The sequence below is a fragment of the Tauraco erythrolophus genome, chromosome 16 (assembly GCF_009769465.1).
Source record: "Tauraco erythrolophus isolate bTauEry1 chromosome 16, bTauEry1.pri, whole genome shotgun sequence".
Taxonomy (NCBI): domain Eukaryota; kingdom Metazoa; phylum Chordata; class Aves; order Musophagiformes; family Musophagidae; genus Tauraco; species Tauraco erythrolophus.
The window spans coordinates 2,997,067-3,016,296 of record NC_141480.1 but is presented as its reverse complement, the minus strand read 5'-3'; the positions used below and the strand labels follow the sequence as shown (position 1 = coordinate 3,016,296).

Sequence of the window (19,230 nt, the reverse complement as noted above, 5' to 3'; positions counted from 1 at the left end):
AGAATATAGTGTACCTTTCCATGTTTTATGTCTGGGATGCAAGTATTGCTAAGTATCAGTCCTGCTAGTCCTGGTTAAAGACAGCGAAGCTTTAAAAATGATGTTGTTACAGAAATGGAGCAAAAGCATTAAAAAAAAAATCCTAACTCCAGGTTTTTTTTTTTTTTAATGTTATTGCCCATCACATGTCAGCTGCCACATGATAAGAAATAGGAAGGTATTGATTACCTTCCCTAATGTATTGACTGCACAAGGAATGTGTTAATATGGTATAAAAATGGAGACTTTAAGAATCGCAGACCACTATATTGTACTGTTAATTCTGTAAGTAAAATGTTCTGACACTTAAGGTTTCAATACACGATGGAATGTGCAAACTTGTCTGAAAAAGGGATTTAAAAAAAAGAATTATTTTTAGATAGGTATTTCATGAATGGTTTTGTCTTATTTGGTTATCTTGCACCTCCAGCTGTCTCCAGAATGCTTTAGGTTGCCCACCTCGTGTAAGTCCGTTGCAGAGGAGGTTTGATGTGACTCAGCCAATACTACCTGTCCTGTGTTGTGGTTCCTTTCCCTTGCGCTGGAAAGCTTGTAAGACAGGGCCATAATCAGGGAAGAGTCTTTGTAACTGCAATCACACAGTTGCATCACTAAATTTAAAATGGACTTTTGTTTTATTAACAATTTTTTTTAGCAACTAAATGGGTACATTTTTAGAGAGTCTTCCATTTTGTGTGGAACTAGACCCCAAAATGCTGTACTTGACACTACTAAAAATGGATAAAAAACCCAAACCCAACTTGAATAAAATATTGAAACGTCACCTTTTACTTTGTGTTAATTGTGAAAACAATTTCATAGTCATTCTTGGTTCCAGAAGCAGCCTGGCAACATCTTAGTGCGTATTTTGTACCACACAAACAAAAAGTACGTCGTAGATGTAAGTTCCAGACATGGCCATGTTCTTAGTGCTCGCTGAGCTCTGGCACCTGCACATACGCATGTGTTTAGCTCATGGAGAAAACAAGATAACGTGACGTGTTCATCTTTCTTTCATTGCAGAACTCACCAAGCTGAATTACCTTTATATAAACAAATAGGTGCGAGCAATGAGCAGTTATCAGTTGGGATAAACGTCAGATGCTTTTCATTAAAACTTTGTATTTTTTTATACGTCAGCAATCAAGGTGGGTGGTGTGCCGATGGCGAGAGGCTGCGTGTACAGGAGGATGTCCTTTTTACAAGGGCATGTAGTGGTAAGACAAGGAGCAATGGCTTTAAAAACTGAAAGAGGGCAGATTTAGATTGGATATAAGGAAGAAATTCTTCCCTCTGAGGGTGGTGAGGCACTGGCACAGGTTGCCCAGAGAAGCTGTGGCTGCCCCATCCCTGGAAGTGTTCAAGGCCAGGTTGGATGAGGCTTTGGGCAACCTGGTGTAGTGGAGGGTGTCCCTGCCCATAGCAGGGGGGGTTGGAACTAGATGATCTTTGAGGTCCCTTCCAACCCAAACCGTTCTATAATTCTGTGTGCTCCATGAGGCAACAGCCTTACGGCATTGTGAGACGGGTCGATCCGCCTCAGCGACAGCCTGAGAATTGTGCAATGCCCGCTGCCTTCCTTCTCATGGCGGCCTGTTCCTGTTTCTCAAATATTTAACGTTTGTGGGACGTAGCCCTCTTCCAGCTTGCACCAGTCCGAACAGATCGCATGCAACCAGCTCGCAGTAACTTGTCGAAGACTCAAAATTAATTTACATCCCTGTATTCCATGCGTGTCCTGTGTTCTCTCAGTGTCTCCATGCCCTGTTTTGGGCTCCTTGCTATTGGTTTTGAGGCATCTGCGTTTTGGAATTTGCTCTCCCATCATCAGCTTCTCTTGGGGCTTGAATCGCCTCGTGGTGTGAAAACAGGAAAGCGTTTTTCTTCCCAAGTTTTCACGCTGTAAAATTATTTTCCTCCATCCTTACACCCTGTTTCATGATGTATTCACACTTCCATTGTTGGGGAGTGCGTGTAGGACTGGCTGGTGGGTCTTCCTGAGCAGGGCTTAAGGAATTCGGGATAACGGAGTGGCTATTTTCCTCTAATTAAAGCCCATAAACTTATCTTATTTCTGCACAAAGCTTTCCTCAGCACGGCACCGCAGAGCCCAGTCACACATGAGGGCTCTCTGGGGCCCTGCCTGTGTGCGGAGGCCTCATCCCCTCATCTTCCACCTCCGTCCCAAGGAAGGTGGCGGAAATCCCTATTTTCCGTCCGGGGCCGGTGTCACACGCGGGCAGCCCCCGCCGCCGCCGCCGCCGCCGCCGCCCTCCCTCCTTCCCCCCGGGCGCATGCGCGGCGGTGCCACCGGCGGCGCTCCTGCGCAGGCGCGCTGCCCGCCCGCGCGGCGCCGGGGGGCGGGGCCGTCGCCACGTCGGTGCGCGGGAAGATGGCGGCCGCCGGTGAGAGGGGCGTCCCGGCGGGCCGCGCTCTCTGCCTCCTGCTGCTCTGCGGCTGGGCCGTGGCGGCCCGCGGCCAGCGGGCCTTCGGTGAGCGCGGCGGCGGTGGCGGGCCGGGGGGCGGGCTGTCTCTCTGCGGGCGCTGCGCGGTCGCTCCGCCGGTTTCGTCTTCACCGCTTTTGGGCCTAAAGGGTGGTGCGGCCGCCGGTGGGGCCTGCTTGGTGCCGTCGCCGCCGGTGCGGCTGTGGCCTCGGCCCCGGGAACCGGCCCCGGCCCCTGGCTTTCCCGGAGGGATGGTCGCAGCCAGCGGCGGGAGCGAGCGTCGGGGGGGAACGGGCGCGTGTAACGAACGTGCTGCTTCCTCGGCCGGTGTTCCCGTTTGGATTATTGCTGTGAGACCAGTTCAGCTGACCGGTTCGTCCATCACGGTTTATGTTTCGATCCGATCGTTCCAGCTGGGCGCCCGTTTTATTTAGTCTCTTCCTCCCCCCCCTCCCCACTCCGAAAATGAACTTTTGTTATTCTGCAATCGACTCCGATTTAAATCCGTTTCCTTTCTCCGACTTCCCTTCAGCCCACGGACCGGCTGTGACCAAATGCCGATGAGAAATATACGTTTTCAGCACAGTGAATTCCTCTTTGATTTAGATGGAGGATTAGTGGAGCAGTGAAGAGAAAGGGAATTATTAAAGGAAATAATAAAGGGAGCTGTTTTGAGCCGGCAGTTCCTGTCTTGCTTGTCGACCAGTGCATCCAAACCAGCTATTCGTGTTACCCCTTGCCTGGCCTAATGGGTAGGCAGGAATGAAGGAAGAGGTTTAGGATGTGGGACAGAAACCTGTGGGAAACCAAGACTTTCTAAGTTCAAAAATCTTGGAATAACTCACTCGCTTTTTAAAACGTAAGTTTGCCTGGAAGTGAGTTTTGACCCTGTCAGATGTGCAGTGCTCGCTAAGGGAACCGTGTTGCTAATTCTGTCGCTATGATTGACCATTAATTAATATCTATTTCTGCAGCTGAGGCATCTCTGGAGTCCTGTCTGACATCATCTGACGGTGTTGTGTAACTGTAAACAGTGCAACCACTCGTCATAATGCCGAATACTTTTGGGTGGATATCATAAATCAATTGTGGTTTAGCTGCTAAGCTTGCTGCTCCTACTAAAACAAAAAAATCACGTCTTTTAGGAATAATAGGAAGTAATTCCTTCTTGCTCTGAAGCTGCAGCATTGGCTGGTGGGAGTCCCTTGCTTTTAAACATGTATCCTTCAAAACTTTTCATGGTAAAGCGAGTTTAAGAATGATTTGGAGTGTAAGGATACATGCAATGTAGTTCTGTAGGAACAATATGCGTGTTTGTATTTCAGTGTAGCTGTTACTCTCTAATACTTGTCATCTGTTTGATGAAGGTGGCAGTAAGGTCTGCCTGCCTCACTCGTAACACGCCGGCTAGCTATAAATATGAAACTGTCTTGCAGCTGCCTTTCCTCATTTATCTCCACGTATGCAATTAGCTGGCTTGACTCCTGAGGGGAAGATAAGAATTGTCTAAACTTGTCCTGTACAAGGTGATCCTGCTCCTCTACTCTGCTCTTGTGAGACCCCACCTGGAATACTGCGTTCAGCTCTGGAGTCCCCAGCACAAGAAAGACATGGAGCTGTTGGACCGAGTCCAGAGGCGGCCACGGAGATGATCCGAGGGCTGGAGCACCTCTGCTGTGGAGACAGACTGAGAGAGTTGGGGCTCTTCAGCCTGGACAAGAGAAGGCTCCGGGGAGACCTTCCAGCAGCCTTCCAGTACTAAAAGGGGGCCTGCAGGAAAGCTGGAGAGGGACTTTTTACAAGGGTGTGTAGTGACAGGACATGGGGAAATGGCTTTAAACTGAAAGAGGGCAGATTTAGATCAGATCTAAGGAAGAAATTTTTCACTCCGAGGGTGATGAGGCACTGGAATAGGTTGCCCAGAGAAGTTGTGGCTGCCCTATCCCTGGAAGTGTTCAAGGCCAGGCTGGACGAGGCTTTGGGCAACCTGGTGTAGTGGAGGGTGTCCCTGCCCATGGCAGGGGGGTTGGAACTAGGTGGTCTTTGAGGTCCCTTCCAACCCAAACCATTCTATGATTCTATAAGTTAATGTTGATACAATAATTCAAACTAGTATTTTCTTCAGCAATGGTGAGTGTGTTAAATGTAAAGTTATTGACTTGAAACTTTAGCAGAGAGGTACTGCAATGTCTAGTTCGTGTGGGGTTAGTTGAGTCTTCTCCATTTCAGCTGGTTAAGGAGCAATTCGTGCTGGAAAAGTGTACCATGTGAACAAGGAGAAGTCTGTTGTAACTGCTCCTCTGAAAATGTACATGTTTCATGAATAACATGATTCAGTGTCCCCTCTATAGTATTTTACTTGTGAGTAATTTGACACAAGCGGTTGGTTGAAGGCTTCGTTTCTAAAATCTGTAACTTTCCAGTGAACCACGGAGCTCCTTGGAAGCACTTAATGAAAGTATTGTTACTTTCTAAAAAATAAAAAATTAAAAAACTAGTTTGGCATGCCGAAATACAAGGCAAGTATGGTTCCACTGTTTAAATTATGATGTGTACTGGAAGTCTAAAATGTGTTCTTGATTTTTAAGGTGCTTTCTGATGTGAATCTGGAGGTGACATGTAAACATGAATAGTTTGCTCTTTGCTGCTTTTTAGGATTAAAAAACCATTGGCTACTTAGAAAGTGCATCTTTTTTTACCTTCCTTTGGATAGAGAAGAGGGATGATGGGCCCTGCGTGTGGTTTTCATGTTCACCTTGTTTTTTGCATAGTTCTGCAAAGCTATCCTGACACTGGAGAGATTATGAATTTGCCTAAGAGTGCACTGTTAGTAGCAGTGTTGCTGACTTTCTTCAGAAAAAAGGCTTTCCTACAGGAGCACGTGGAGTCAGATTGTCCTTTCTTCAGCTTTGTTATTTAAGCTGTGGTTCAGGAGTTTCATTTGAGTTAACATAAGATTGGAAATCTTTCTCTGTTTCTACAAATTCAGTGAAAGTAAGTGCCTGGGAAGAGATGCTGGGACCTTGTGTTCTGACTGAAGGAGACATTGCAGAGTGTTCCTGTTTTTTGTTGGCAAAATGTGCAATGGTAGAAGATTGAAAAACTTCTAACTGCAGGAAAAGCTTTAGGGAGAAATTCTTTTGTAGACCTCAGCAAATTCTGTGAGAGGAAGAGTGATGATGGAGAAAATACTGATCATGTATGATTCTACAAGACATCATAAATCCACAAAGGGGTGGAGGGCATGTCTCTGAAGTTCCATGTATGGAAGATATGCATGCTAAATTTTTGAAGAACACTTTGGCATATTAATCTAGAAAGCATGTGCTTCCAAGCTGTAATTCCTGTCTCATTCAAGGCTTCTCTTTTGAAGTTGCCAAAGGACGGGTGCATGAATTTCTATGAATTATAAAAAGTTTGCCGTGTGAAATACGCTCTGTTCATCCTACAATTTCTTGTCTATAAAGTAAATGCCTTGCAATAATTCTCATTTATTGCTGAAGTATCACAAGAGAAGTTAGTGCCTTGTGGTTAATATTGACTGTTTTTCATCTTTTCTTAGGTTCTGAGAACGGGGAGATGCTTCAAAAAAATATTTCTTCTAAAAGTGAGAACGAAACACTAAACAGATCCCAAAATTTGACAGACAGCTTGCAGAGTATAACCCCAGCAAAAAAAGAGGCAGGCCCGACAAAAAAAGAGGCGTTCCCAACAACAGCTAAAATAAATTTGGTGACTGCGGTAAAACCACCTACAGCAGAAGGTGATTCTCCACCCTATGTTCCCTCTCGAGTGGTGACTGCTAGCCCTGTATCTCAAATGAATGTCGATGCTTCTGAAGATACTAAAATTGAGGAAGAGGATCTTCTGACAGATCTGAAAGACACACTAAATAGTTCACCATCTGTCATAAAAGAAACTGTGGAGTCAGATGGAGGAGATGACTATGGCACTTACGAAATGACGTCGAATTCCCGATACAACCCAGACCTAGAGATGCCAGAAGACGACGACTCTGACACCATTAGTAATTACAATGAGGAGATCAAGTCCCTTGATGAGAAGATAAAAGATGTTTCTGTCACAGGGTTAGAAGAAGAAGAAGAAGACAGCCATTTCTTTTTTCATCTGATCGTAGTTGCCTTCTTGGTCGCTGTTGTTTATGTCACCTATCACAACAAGAGGAAGGTAGGTGTGCTGTGAAAGGTTGAGAGAAGCAGCTTGATTTACACCGAAGTTGCGTTGCGTGTGTGCTTTTTTTAATCAGAGAAACAGCTTTTTGGAGAATGAAGTCTTCCACCACTTAGTGGTGTTGTGATACTGATACGCAGATCATTGCTGTCATTTTTATCTGCACAGTGAAAATGAACTTGAGTCAAACATTTTAGATTAGAAAACCGAGTTAATCGATAACATCAGTAATCAATCGGTTCAGTAATGGACACTGGCAGTGTACAACACGAGTTCTACAAATGACACCTGAGCCAAGTCGAGCAAAGGTGATTGATTAACTAGTTTTGCTTCTGCACAGGATCATAAACAGCAAATTTAGGGAAGTTTAATCCCAAATGGTGGGGAAATGTTGTAGCTGTAATAATCCTCGCAATAAGAATTTGCTTCAAGGTGGTCTTTGTATCGTAGATATTCTGAGGGCTGAAGTACAAACTTTTAGGAAATGTTTAATGCTCTTCCCAGTGTTACACAGAGAAGCTCAAAGTTAGTGTTTTCAATGAACTGTTTCTTCAGAACAAACGAATTCTTTGTATCTCAAAAGTATCCTGATGAGTGTTATTTCAAAATCTATTGCTAGCATAGAAAGCTAACTCGAGCCCAGCCAGACTCAGTGCAGACACACGCACAAATTTTCAATTACATCACAGGTTAGTTTTTAAACAGGAGGAAAATTTAGTGTTTATCCTTGTAGAGACAACACTGATCTGGTCCAGGATTTGGGGGACTCTGAAAAGAACACAGCTTAAAAAAAGCCCTGAAACCTTCTGCTTTACAGTGCAGTGACGTATCTGGAATGTGCATTGCCAAGTCTTTATAGGGAAAAACGTTGAAGACTGTTTATGTTACATTTGAAGATTTGACTTTGAGGGAAGCTCAAATATGTGATAAAAAAATGCCTTGTCTTTGCTCCATAAGTGAAATAATGCTGATAGTACCGTTTGGGTAATTGGAAAGCTATCTGTTGATATTACTTTTTAGCCCTAGAAATGATTTTGGGGATAGAAAATATACTAATACTTGAAGTACCTAGATAGTGGTATGTATTTCTGTGAGACAACAGTCAGATTGCTTTAGGTTCTCCATTTTCTTTACCTGTGCCCGCTCACACCATCCCATTTCCCCTTCTGCCAGTATAGTTGCCTTGTCTAGTAAAGTGGATTATAGAATCACAGAACGGTTTGGGTTGGAAGGGACCTTCAAGATCATCTAGTTCCAGCCCCCCTGCCATGGGCAGGGAAACCCTCCACTACACCAGGTTGTCCAAAGCCTCATCCAACCTGGCCTTGAACACTTCCAGGGATGGGGCAGCCACAACTTCTCTGGGCAACCTGTTCCAGTGCCTCACCACCCTCAGAGGGAAGAATTTCTTCCTTATATCCCATCTAAATCTGCCCTCTTTCAGTTTAAAGCCATTACCCCTTGTCCTATCACTACATGCCCTTGGAAAAAGTCCCTCTCCAGGATTCTTAAATGATGTTGGTAAGAAGCAAGGCTGAATAGAGTGAAGATAATGGACATTTAAAAATCCGATCACTTTGATTTGAGTGCTTTGATTTATCCTGTAGCCTCTTTAACTGCTCTGCTGATCCTGCTGAGGGAGTCACTGAGCTGTGATGCAGAAACAGTTGATCAAATTGCACCGTCGCTGCTCCTGTTGCCTTTGTTTCTGCACCAGCAATACAATTATTTTTAACAAGGGTGAAATGCCAGAATAGGTAAGATGAATAACCTAACAAATGTCACCAGCTGGGGATCGTTTAGCAGCCTGTATTTGCAGTACTTCTGAAGCCACACACATCTATTTACTGAAAGAGTTATGGGTTGAATGCCATGTTTTTGCCCAACTGTGGCTGAGGTTGGATGGCATGGAAGCGGCTGACAACTAGTGCCACGTTTTACAGCAACAGTGATGGCGTTGCCAGGATGAAGAGGTAGAACTGTGATGTCAGTAGAACTGTTAAGCTGTCTATCAAAACCAAAATGTTTCTCCACAGCACTATGTAAGCTGGCTGCTCTTTCTTTCAGATCTTCTTGTTGGTTCAGAGCCGAAGATGGAGGGATGGCCTGTGCTCCAGGACAGTAGAATATCATCGTTTAGATCAAAATGTTAATGAAGCAATGCCTTCCCTGAAAATAACTAATGACTATGTATTTTGAAAGCACTGTGATTTGAGTTTGCTGAACTTATCACTCTTTGCCTGCCTAGTCATGTAACGATGTTCAGGTATTCCAAACATGCTGCTTGTACTGAAATGAGATGTACTCTCTTTGACCTGGGTGTTTTTGAGATGAAATCTCATGCAAGATCAAGGGCATGATACATCTGTTTGCTACTTTGGTCAGGTTTTATATCAACTATAAAGATACAGAGTTTAATAATTAGTGCTCTTTCCATTCATTAAGCATCATCCCCTCTGTCTGGAGCAGTCTTAATAGTGGTAATACAAAAAATAAGCATAAAATATTTTAGGTCTAATAAATTAATGACTTTGGCATCACTAAATCAAATTAACGATCTCTTTGCTAATCACTGATATGGCTCATAAATCCAACTATATTGCAAACTTAAAATATAATTACTTTTTTCTGTGCTTAAATCCTGATGCTGCAACTCTTTCATCTTGGGGTTTTTTTTTTTTTGGTTCTGTTTTCTTGTTGCATAATTTGATCCTATTTCAGGCAGAAGAGCTAGCATAGCAATTTCATGACTTCAGTGTGTGTTCATGCAGTAAATAATTTAAAAATAATTATGGGTAAACCGTTTTATATCACAAGTTACCATAAATTTCTTGCGAAGATATGCAGCTTCTTGACTGTCCAGTTTTTTTTCTCTAATGGTATTTATGACAATTTCATTACCTTTTAATTAATGAATGGAAAATAAGCCTTATTGAATAATCTTGCCAAAACAGCTAGGTGTTTTGCTGTACTATAAATGGGAGAGGCCTGAAAATGTAAGAAGAATTTATTTTGTTGTTATTCTGACCCAGGTAACAGGCAGGTGAAAGTCATGGTGTGTAGAGCTGCCAGTCAGACAGCGCACTCTAACTTTTGGCAAACATTTACCCATTAGTGTAAATCAAGTTACTGGTACAGTAGTTTTTTTTTTACCTTGTCTTTTGTACTTTCGTTATTTATGTTTTCATGAGTTGTAAAATATAAAATCTTAGTTTTCTGTACATTCTGTTTGTGATTTAGTTTTCAAACTGATAAATATGTAAATAATGGTGGATCAGAACCCCATAATTAATGACTTGGTATTCAAGTACTCATGTAGCATTTTGAAAAAAATCAACTTTACAGCTGTTGGCATGAGGAGTCTGAAGGCATGATACTACCTTACAAAGGAAGTGCTAAAAGTTCTAAATCTTACTGTTGAATTCGTTCTTTTCATAACCACGAGCAGTAAAGCACAAACAAAATATCCCAAAACTCTTTTCTTGCAGTAATTTTTATTGTATTTGGACTTGTATCACTTAATATTTTGAATAAGGTTTTTAAAATAAATGACAAATAATAAGCTTGTGTTTTTTATCTTAACTGTTTCACTGCTTTTATATGGTACCTTACGATAAAGATCTTGCTTGTGCTTGGGATTGGGTAACCAGTTCAAAACCATCTTTTCTGTCACTGACTGGATTCATTCTGTGCAGGGAATGTATGGAGTTTTGGTTTATGCATCTGTTAAATGGTACGTAGGGTAGATACCAAGGCTTAAATCAAATCTTTTAAGCTGTAGGAATTAATAAGTCCTTTAGCAAGTAATTTTTTTACTTAAGTTGTACAATTAATGATTCTGGTGGAAGATCCTTGAAACTCTTATCTGAACGTACCCGCATTCAAGCACGACAGTGCTGTGGTCAGGATCCAAAGGGCAAGGTAACTTTGCAAAGCTCCTTTAGGATGGTTAAATGTTGGAATTGGAGAGGAGGTGGCTAGAGTTTTCGCACCCAAGAAGTTCAGTAGCTTTCTCCTTAAACAACGTTCATGAAGTGATTTTGACAGTAGAGAATAGCATGTTCACACTTGGCAGAGCACTTGTGTGTCCTTTCAGTTGTTACACAGAGCTCTGGAGGAGGTCCTGAAGCTCCCAGCTGCACACAAGTATGGTGGTACATTAAAAGTTGAATCTCAAACATCATTTTCTCTTCGACCCATCCCGTGAATTAGGCCATCAAGGCAGACGTTACATTTTCAGCCACTTGGCTGACTATAATAGCTAGAATGCTGCTTAAAAATGTAGAACATTAACATTGACCTAAATTAGTAAAAATAAGGCATATTTTGTTGATTTCTGGAGTCCATAGATGTGTTACCTTGTTCTGTCTTGGATGTCTTCCAGAGCTCTTGAGGCACAGTTCAGCTGGTTGAGTCAAACCAATCCACACGTTTTTCTTCCAGGCTTTCTGACTGAAGAATGGTGTTCTCTTTAAGACTATATGTTGGTGGAAATACCTTGCATTTTCCTGCCCTCCCTCCCTCGAACTGCGTGTCCTTGTGAAAAGACTGTCTGTAGGGAGAGAAATTTATTAGCTTTCCAGCTTTTGAGCTGTTCCTTCCAACAAACCCACACTTTTAAAACCCTGTTGACTTTTGCTGGAGGAGGAATGCGCACAGCTAATAACAAGAATTCTTTTTGTGAGCTTTTTAGGGAAAACTGTCAAAGGCCTAATGTCAACTCAGTTACTAAACCTGCTTCTCTGCAGTTTGGTTTGCAGTCATCGTGCTTTAAAATGCTCTAATGTTTAGCTATGCTGTGATGATCCTTGTCCCACAGATTTAGTATTCATTAGGTGCACCTGATGGTGTTTAGGCCTAATGGACTGCAGCTCTGGCTGTACTGCAAATGTTAATAAATTCTCTTCTGAAATGTCCATTTAGCTGTCTGCTCTGAAGATGCTCTTTCATGAAGTTACCTTAGAGGAGAAAATCGTATCTTGAGCCTCTTGATGGTCATATCAGTACTGAAATCTTTTGAGTTAGGTAACTCATCCTTGAGGGCATGAAATCATGGCTCACACGTGTGTCTTCTGTGGCAGAGTGCAGCTTTGCTTCGCTCCAGGCGCTTAAGATGAGCAGTTACTCTTTGCTTTAGCTATTGTGCACGTCATCTTTATCTCACAATTAAGAAAAACCTCTTTAAAATATTTATACAATTTTTTTTTTTATAAGGCTTTTTACTAATGATACTAAGGGCAGCTTATTTGAATATTTTTAAATTCACAGGGTATTAACATGAATTCGAAATTCTTGAAGTTCTTTAAACAGTGGGTTTCGTTTGGGGAATTGTCTAAAGGGATTCTCTTACAGGATGCTGATGTGTCCTAAGTGCTTATGGTGCATCTTGCTCCATCGGGTTACTAATGAGTGAACCAAAGCAGAAAGTTTGTGGATGCAAATTAATCTAGCTAAAGATGTTTGTGGAACATCACTGTTCTTAAAACCTGTCCATGGCTGATCCGCTCCAGCTGTCAGCTCGTGATATCAGCGTAACATAGAGGCTGCAGTCCCAGTTAACACTGGTTGTTTGCATCCTGAAACGCTGGGTGCTAAATAATCAGCTTGTTGCCAAAGGTGTCTTGTCATCATCCAGTCCTTGCAACGTGGCATGCACTTGCTCAACTTCGTTTGCAGCGAGGTGGTACCGGAAACAAAGTTAGGAAATAGTGAACTGCCACCTCCCCCCTGGCTCAGGACTGCGCCGAATTGCTTTTCCAGCACAATCGTGCCTCGGTCTGTCATCTTGGTGCTGTAAAATGGGACTGCACCCTTTCACACGCGATGGATTTGAAATGCACACAGTGACTTCCACGCTTTTTTTTTTCCCAAGGAATGTTTTTCATTCACAATGACCCTTGGATGGTTGCCTGGACAGGGGAAGTGCCTGGTGGAATTGACTCGAGTAGTTGATACGCTGTTCCCCGATAGTACCAATAAAGAGGGAAAGGTTTCTCCTGACCCAGTTTTATAAGGGCTCTACGAGCACCAGGAGAGCGAGGCATGTGTCATCCCATTGTGCAATAAAAGAGCCATTTGCTGATGAGGTAATCAGGGTTGAACTACTGTTTTTTAATTTCTTTAATTGAATTTTCTTGTGGAAAATGAAGAGCAGGCAATCAAAAATTCATAAAGAGCTGAGATCAAATAGAGGAAAAAGCAAGCAGATTTATGTCAGATCTTACCAACAAGAAATGTCGTGATGAATTTCTTTACTGAAGAAAGGAAACTTTCTCACATTAAAGTGAATTATGACTTCCATCAATATTCTGATAAAAGGAATAAAATATTCCTGAAGAGCTTTCTGATTAAACTTCTCAAGATGAAAGTTGAAGCTCTATTTATGTAGGTTCTCGTTAGTGGTTGGGTTTTGTGGAACGAGGAAAGAAATAATGAATAGGATAGTTTAAACAAATGATACCTTTCACTTTTACTATCCAGGAAATCAGGTACTTTAAAATATTTATAGTTTAATTTTCATTTAGCACCAGTGCATATTATTCAGCTAAGTCAACTGTCCTTGGCTGCTGCTCAGTTGTATACGGGGTGAATAGAGAAAGGTTTATCTGACCAGGGTGGTTTGAGTTATGAGAAATTAATTTACAATGTGGAGATGAGAAATGTGATTGCTCTTAAATAAATTTAAATGCTACAAAAATAATAGAAAGGGAAAAGGGGTATTTCTGTGGCTCTAACACAGAGTGCTGTTCATGTTAGAAGGAGGAGTGGGATACTCTTACAGCTGTAACTCAGGCTTGGGAAATCTTTGCTCAGTTTCCAGACAGGGAGCAGTACAGCTGCCAAGGTAGACAAAACATTGGTGAGGGATTTTCCAAGTCATGGTCAGTTCAGGAATCCTGCGATGAGCCACAGTGGTGAGATTTTATCAGCTTTTATTGTCTGTGAAACGCTGGCACTCTGAGCAAAGAGGAATCTGGCTGTCAGCTGGGTACTCTCTTGGGGCTCAATTTTCTGCCTAAATCTTGAGGCAGCAATGCCGTCCAGGGCTGGGAGAGGAGGAGGGTGGTGTGATGAAGGAAGGAGGTCCTCCCAGGCAGCCCTCTTCTGCCTGGGCTGTGATCAGGTAGGTGAAGGTTGCAGGTGGTGGTGGGTTGAGTTGGGTTACTGGGAGTGGCTGACACCTGGAGAGGAGGGTCTTGCTTCCCCCTTGCCACACCGTGCTCCAGAAGGTAAGCAGGTTCCTAACCCAGCAAAAAAAAAGCCTCTTTCTTCTTTCAAGCTTGATTTTCAGTCGTTTTGGGGTGCTGAGCTGGTTTACCATACAGCCAGACCAGTGCCAGAGCTGGCTCACGGCAAGTGATGGGAGTATTTAGGACAGAGATGGGAATGTTCCCAGTTTGGGAGCAGCAAACTATTAATTTGGTTTCTTGTAAAGCTGTTGTTAAGCTAGCCTGTAAAACCTTGCCAAAAGAGGAACGTTTTACATTGTAGACTCAAAGTGAGCAACTGGTTGCTGCAGTTTCAGCATAATGTTGGGTTTTGTTGCTGAAAGGCCCGGCTGGCCTGAGGATTTGAGGTTTCTTTGGGTTTGGATTGGTTTTTGTGGTCGTTTTCTTGGAGGGGCATCCCTGAGCGGCCTCACTGGGAAGGCTAAGGGGTGATGCTGCCCCGTGGCAGTGATGGTGTGTGCGCCATCCCCTAATGCCACAGCACCTGCTTGGCCGGGGGGCTTCCCTCTCCTGTCCCAAATCCAAACCAAAGCTGTGTTTTGTGCTCCTATAAGGCTGAGTAGCTTTATGGGAGTGCTAAATCCTCGTGTAAGGCTGATAGAGCAGTAATCTTCAAGGCCGTATATCGCAGCCACCACAAAGCTGCAGAACTAATAACATAATTCTTACACCTTTTCTTTTGCAATTGAGTGTCCTCTAAGGAGGAGTCCCTATACTGTTTTTTTGTTAAAGTTTTCTGATACAGAGTGTATGAATGTCCTCACTGTAATGAAAAATGGTTAAGATCAGAACTTCTCAGCTTCACTGTTTCCAATATACCTAATTAGAAAGGGAAGAATAGCATCTTTTCTGTAATTGCTCCTTAAATCATTATCAAAATCATTTAGCAGTCTCCTTAAACTTATTTTTAATTACAAGGTCTATTGCCTTGTTAAGTTATTAACACTGAAAACAACTAATCTTGGCAATTTCCTATCTTTATTAAAATGAAAATACGAAGGTGGTGTTATCCTTATTGAGGTGCACTCATTGAGCTTTCACTGAATATTAAGTGAAACCAGATTTAATCACTTTGTACTGTTCTGTAAACAATGTTGAAGTGGATGTGATTAAGCTATTTAAGGAAGCTGGTGGGGTTAAGAACTGAAGTTCAGATGTACCTAAGGATGCTGAAATATTTCAAATTCAGATGACATGAGTGAGGGACTCTTGCATTTGTCGATCACAAAGGTGATATTATCGGCCAGCTCTGCAAGGTAGCAGAATGGTGATGTCTGGTTTTGTCAGCACCTCACTGCCTTTCATCTTCCAGTGTCACGCGGTGACTTGGTGGCTGATGGAGGTCCTTTTTGTCCCTGCTTTTATTTACTGTTGGTCAGAGGGGAAAATGGTTACCCTCTCCACATACCCGTTCCCCCTCTGCAAGTGGGGGACAGTGAATAAAACTTTCAAAAGTATCTACATGACATTTTTTTTTTTGCATTGCAACAAGTTGTGATGACTCACTTTAGGATGTATCTTTTAAGGCTAACTCATGCTTGTTCGTAATAGTTCTGTTAGGTTTCCAAATTAAATTGTAACTGGGTGACTGTTCTTGAGCTGCAGTCACTGGGGCAAGGAACAGCTGACGATTCTTTATAAATGTACAAAGTGTTTACAAAGTCTAAAAACTGTCCTTTCGGTATTATCTGACAAATTCTACCAGTTAATCTAGAATAGGTTTTAATTTCTAATGCATGCTGACTGTGAATCCCAACAGCTGGAATGCCAGATGTTCAGAAAGGGAGAATTAAATTCTGCGTTGTTCGAGGAGGGAAAGAAGGTGCAAATAAAGGGTGTAACAGCATCGTGCTGAAATTAAGCCACAGTCTCCGAAGCAGTGATGTAACATCTTCAGTGTTGCTTATGGGAAAGATTCTCTGCGTTTGAATAGATGCTTCCTAGGGAAGGTATGGATATGCATCCAGCTGGTATGAATTTGTAATTACGTAATTAATTAAGGTTTAGGCCCTTCCTGCAACAGGCGGGCCATTTCCTCCTGGCTGCAGGAGATGCAACAACCTGCTGTGGAGCTGCAGCCTATGTTGGTGAGCAACAGGAAGGAAAAAATGTCCTTGGTCCTATCTGAGCACAGAAGGTTTGGGCTGGATCATGCCACAAAATGAGAAACAGGCTGTGTGACGCGTTATCTTAGTGGTATTGGGGCAGTCTGAGCAGTAACCTTCTTTTGGGCTCTGGGTCATTGCGTTCAGCTGAATCTGAGATGTGTAACTTTATACAGAGGTGGCTGCGGCGCGCTCAGACGTAGCAGTTCGATGTCTCTGGGGGAGGTGGTAGCATCTTAAGTACTTTCCTGTGGCTGTGTGGTTTGTGATGAGGTGTTTTGGTGGTCGTTAGCTTTGACCAAAAAGCTTGCTGCAGGTTCAGCAGCAGGAACGACCGTCAGCTAATGGGCTGTGCGGATGTGCGTGTCTGGGATCTCCTGTCCTACCTGGAACCCAACAAAGATTGTTCTTCCAGAGAGTAGTAAGATGTAAATACTCCAAAGTCCCAATATCATCCTGGCTCTGAGTAAGCGGTGGAAAGCCCTGGAGCAGCACCGTGGACTTTCTATACTGCACACTCCAACTGTTCATGGCTGAAGCCTGTATGGGACAGGCTTTTCTGCGCCATGTCACAGCTGAAAGTACAATCTTCTGGGATGTAGGAGTCCAGACTTGCTCCTTTTGTCAGCTTCGTGTCTGGTTTCTCATTCTGGAGGTCAAGAAATTGCAAGAGGTTGGATGGGCTTGCCTGACTCTCATTCTTCCCACTACCTTAGCAGTCGCGTGCTGGTGCAACGGGTTTAGGGGTGTTTTGCTGACTCGGCAGGTTTCCTGCCCAGCCAGGTTGGAGGGTCCCAGAGGCCTGAGCCCTCTTTGGGTAGGTGAAGCTGGGAAGTGTGAGGTCACCTTCCGTGGCTCGTGGATGCACGTGTTCACAGACTGAGCCTCAGAAACAAGGTTGGTCTTTCCACATCATCCTTGATCTGCATGGGACCGATTTGCAGAAGGAGCTTATTTTTAAAAGAAAGCCAGGATAAAGGACTGGGTGGGTTCTTTCTCTCCCCTCCCCAGAAAAGCCCTACACTTGTCCCTTCTCGTTTCAGTGTGAATATTATGGGTAACACAGCACAAATGAGATGTGTTCTGCTGCTGGGTGGGTGGTGGCTGTGAGAACAAGAGGATCCTGCTGTCTTCCATGGCACTTGCCTGGAGTGCTGCCTGCTTCCTGCCTGGGACTCTGCGGGTGGGTGAGCACATAAAGCATTAAATGGAAGTTGTATTACAGAAAGAATTCAGCAGTGAGGCAGAGGAAGGTATTTTTACTGGCAATCAAGCTTTCCTTGCTGGTGCTGTGAAACCGTCGTTGCTGAGGACAACTTTTCTCTAAGTAATACCCAGAAGAAAAGTAATCATCAGTTTAGGTATTAAAATAATTTATTTTTCTCTGCTTTTCTTGATGCTGCCCTGCTTTCGGAGAAGCAGCCAGCAGGGGGGAGTGTGGCTGCGCCGTGCCACTCAGCCTTCCAGCCAGCAAAAAACTGGAGAAGTGCAAAATAAGTTCAGAAGTGAGCGTTGGGATCCCTTCAGACAAAAGCTGACATGGTGAGACAGACGGCGTGATCCCGGGAAGCAAACGTCTTCTCTTCCAGCTGCTTGCTTGGGGAACGAGGAGGAGTAGGGCTGTACTGCATCGTGCAACCGAGCGTCTGGTCCAGCAGGTTCTGGTTGTACCTGCGGGTGCTGGATCCGCACGGATGCGGTGCTGGGATGAGGCTGGAGGGGCTCCCAGAGCCCCTCTGCTCAGCCAGGCAAGTGCTGGTATTGAGGACAAGGTGACTTGGTGTGCTGGCCCGTAGCGGGCCCTCTATGGTTCCTGCACCAGAGATGCTGAGGGGTGTTTACCTACTCTTTTTCATTTAATTAAAAAAAAAAGCCTCAAGAAATGGAGTTTTTTCCTTTGAGTATATTCTTCTTACAGTGCATCCCCAGACCTGTTTTTTTTTTTTTTCTCCTGAGAAATGTGGATCTCTAACATCATGAACTCTCGTATATTAATCCATCTGAGTTGTAATTATATGTTTATAAGAACAAAAATAGTCTTTAGTCTTGTGGAGCTCAGGAAAATAACCTCCAACTTTGAAATCACAGAGATCTTCTCTAACCCTGGGGAAAATAAATCTGTTTCCTCAACCCAACATACATTTCTATTATTGTGCAAGAGGAAAACATTGGAAAACAAAGCTGCCAATCTCCCTAAATGTTGCTGCATGGTAACAGAAATACATAAAAAGGAAAAATGTTGCTGATTATAGGATTATAATATGATGAATGTTACCTGACTGCAGCTAACCTTTTCCAGAGCAATATACAGATGATTGCTACGTGCTTGAGTAAATACAGATTCAGAAACACGTCACCAAAACACTCGTTAATAGATTAATTACATGCATGCTGCTAACACCCATTTCTTCGTTGAACTTGGTGTCTGAAAAGGAGTTATTTTATATCTGTAAATAGTTTGCTTGCCTAATTACTTGCTTAGCCATTTCTCCTTCCAATTACACATGTGCAGTCATCGTATGGGAATTGCTAATGTCTGTGGAGCTGCAGTGTTGGGCAAGAACGTGTCTTAGAAGAGGTGGGAGAGACTCAGAAGAGGGAAGAAATGTTTCTGCATTTGGGAGAGGCATAAAAATTCCCCAGCTAACAGCTGCTTGGACTCGGGTGATCCACAGTTAAGTCCTCCTTCCTTCCCCAGTGCTGAAGGAAATGGTGTGCCAGTGCCGAAAACGACCTCAGACCGGTAAGGGTCACTGTGGGAACATCTTCTGCAGTATCCGTGTGTCCTCCTTTCTTCTTCAAGTCTTGACATTCTCCGTGTGGGTCCTCCAATGGCTACTGAGCCATCAAAGGCCATATGAACCCTTCTGAGGGCTACAGAAGATGCACAGATGATTCGTTCAGTGTAAGAGAGCTGAGAGCAGAAGACAGTCTCCCATCCCCTGTCCTCAGAAATCCCAGTCCCAGAGCGACTAAAGCCAACCCTGTACTGGCGATTCGTTTTCATGTTTACAGCAGCAATTAACTTCTTTAGAATCGATCGTAACTCCCAACAGGGAGTGCTCAGAGCAGAGCTCTGTTAATGTTCAAAGGACCCTGATGTACCTCAGAAGCACCTCAGTCCTTCTATTTATCTATTTATCCATCCCTCTTTAGGCTTCATGCAAAAAATAAAATGGAATATAAAACTTGAAGCATGCACTAAATTAGTGCATTCATTAA

The 19,230-nt window shown here is 43.4% G+C and overlaps 1 protein-coding gene across 3 annotated transcripts; it reads left to right on the top strand.

Annotated features, from left to right (window-relative positions):
• Positions 1–2,431: 2,431 nt before the first annotated feature.
• On the top strand, positions 2,432–10,222 carry C16H5orf15 (chromosome 16 C5orf15 homolog). 3 transcript variants are annotated; one of them, XM_086621458.1, is made up of 3 exons: positions 2,432–2,531; positions 6,046–6,671; positions 8,742–10,222. In XM_086621458.1, exons 1-3 carry the CDS (start codon positions 2,432–2,434, stop codon positions 8,871–8,873), a joined length of 858 nt encoding a protein of 285 aa, XP_086477584.1. In that variant the 3' UTR covers positions 8,874–10,222. The 3 variants fall into 3 exon arrangements, with proteins under 3 accessions (XP_086477584.1, XP_086477586.1, XP_086477587.1); XM_086621460.1 differs by having other exon boundaries at positions 2,432–2,540; XM_086621461.1 differs by lacking the exon at positions 2,432–2,531 and adding an exon at positions 5,589–5,870.
• Positions 10,223–19,230: the final 9,008 nt, after the last annotated feature.

What these genes read in the sequence shown, in the direction of transcription:
- C16H5orf15 (XM_086621460.1), top strand. Translation starts at nt 2,432, where the DNA reads ATGGCGGCCGCCGGTGAGAGGGGCGTCCCGGCGGGCCGCGCTCTCTGC. An exon ending in GCGGGCCTTCGGTGAGCGCG is followed by an intron (nt 2,541 to 6,045) that starts GCGGCGGTGGCG and finishes ATCTTTTCTTAG; the next exon opens with GTTCTGAGAACGGGGAGATG. An exon ending in CCTATCACAACAAGAGGAAG is followed by an intron (nt 6,672 to 8,741) that starts GTAGGTGTGCTG and finishes TCTTTCTTTCAG; the next exon opens with ATCTTCTTGTTGGTTCAGAG.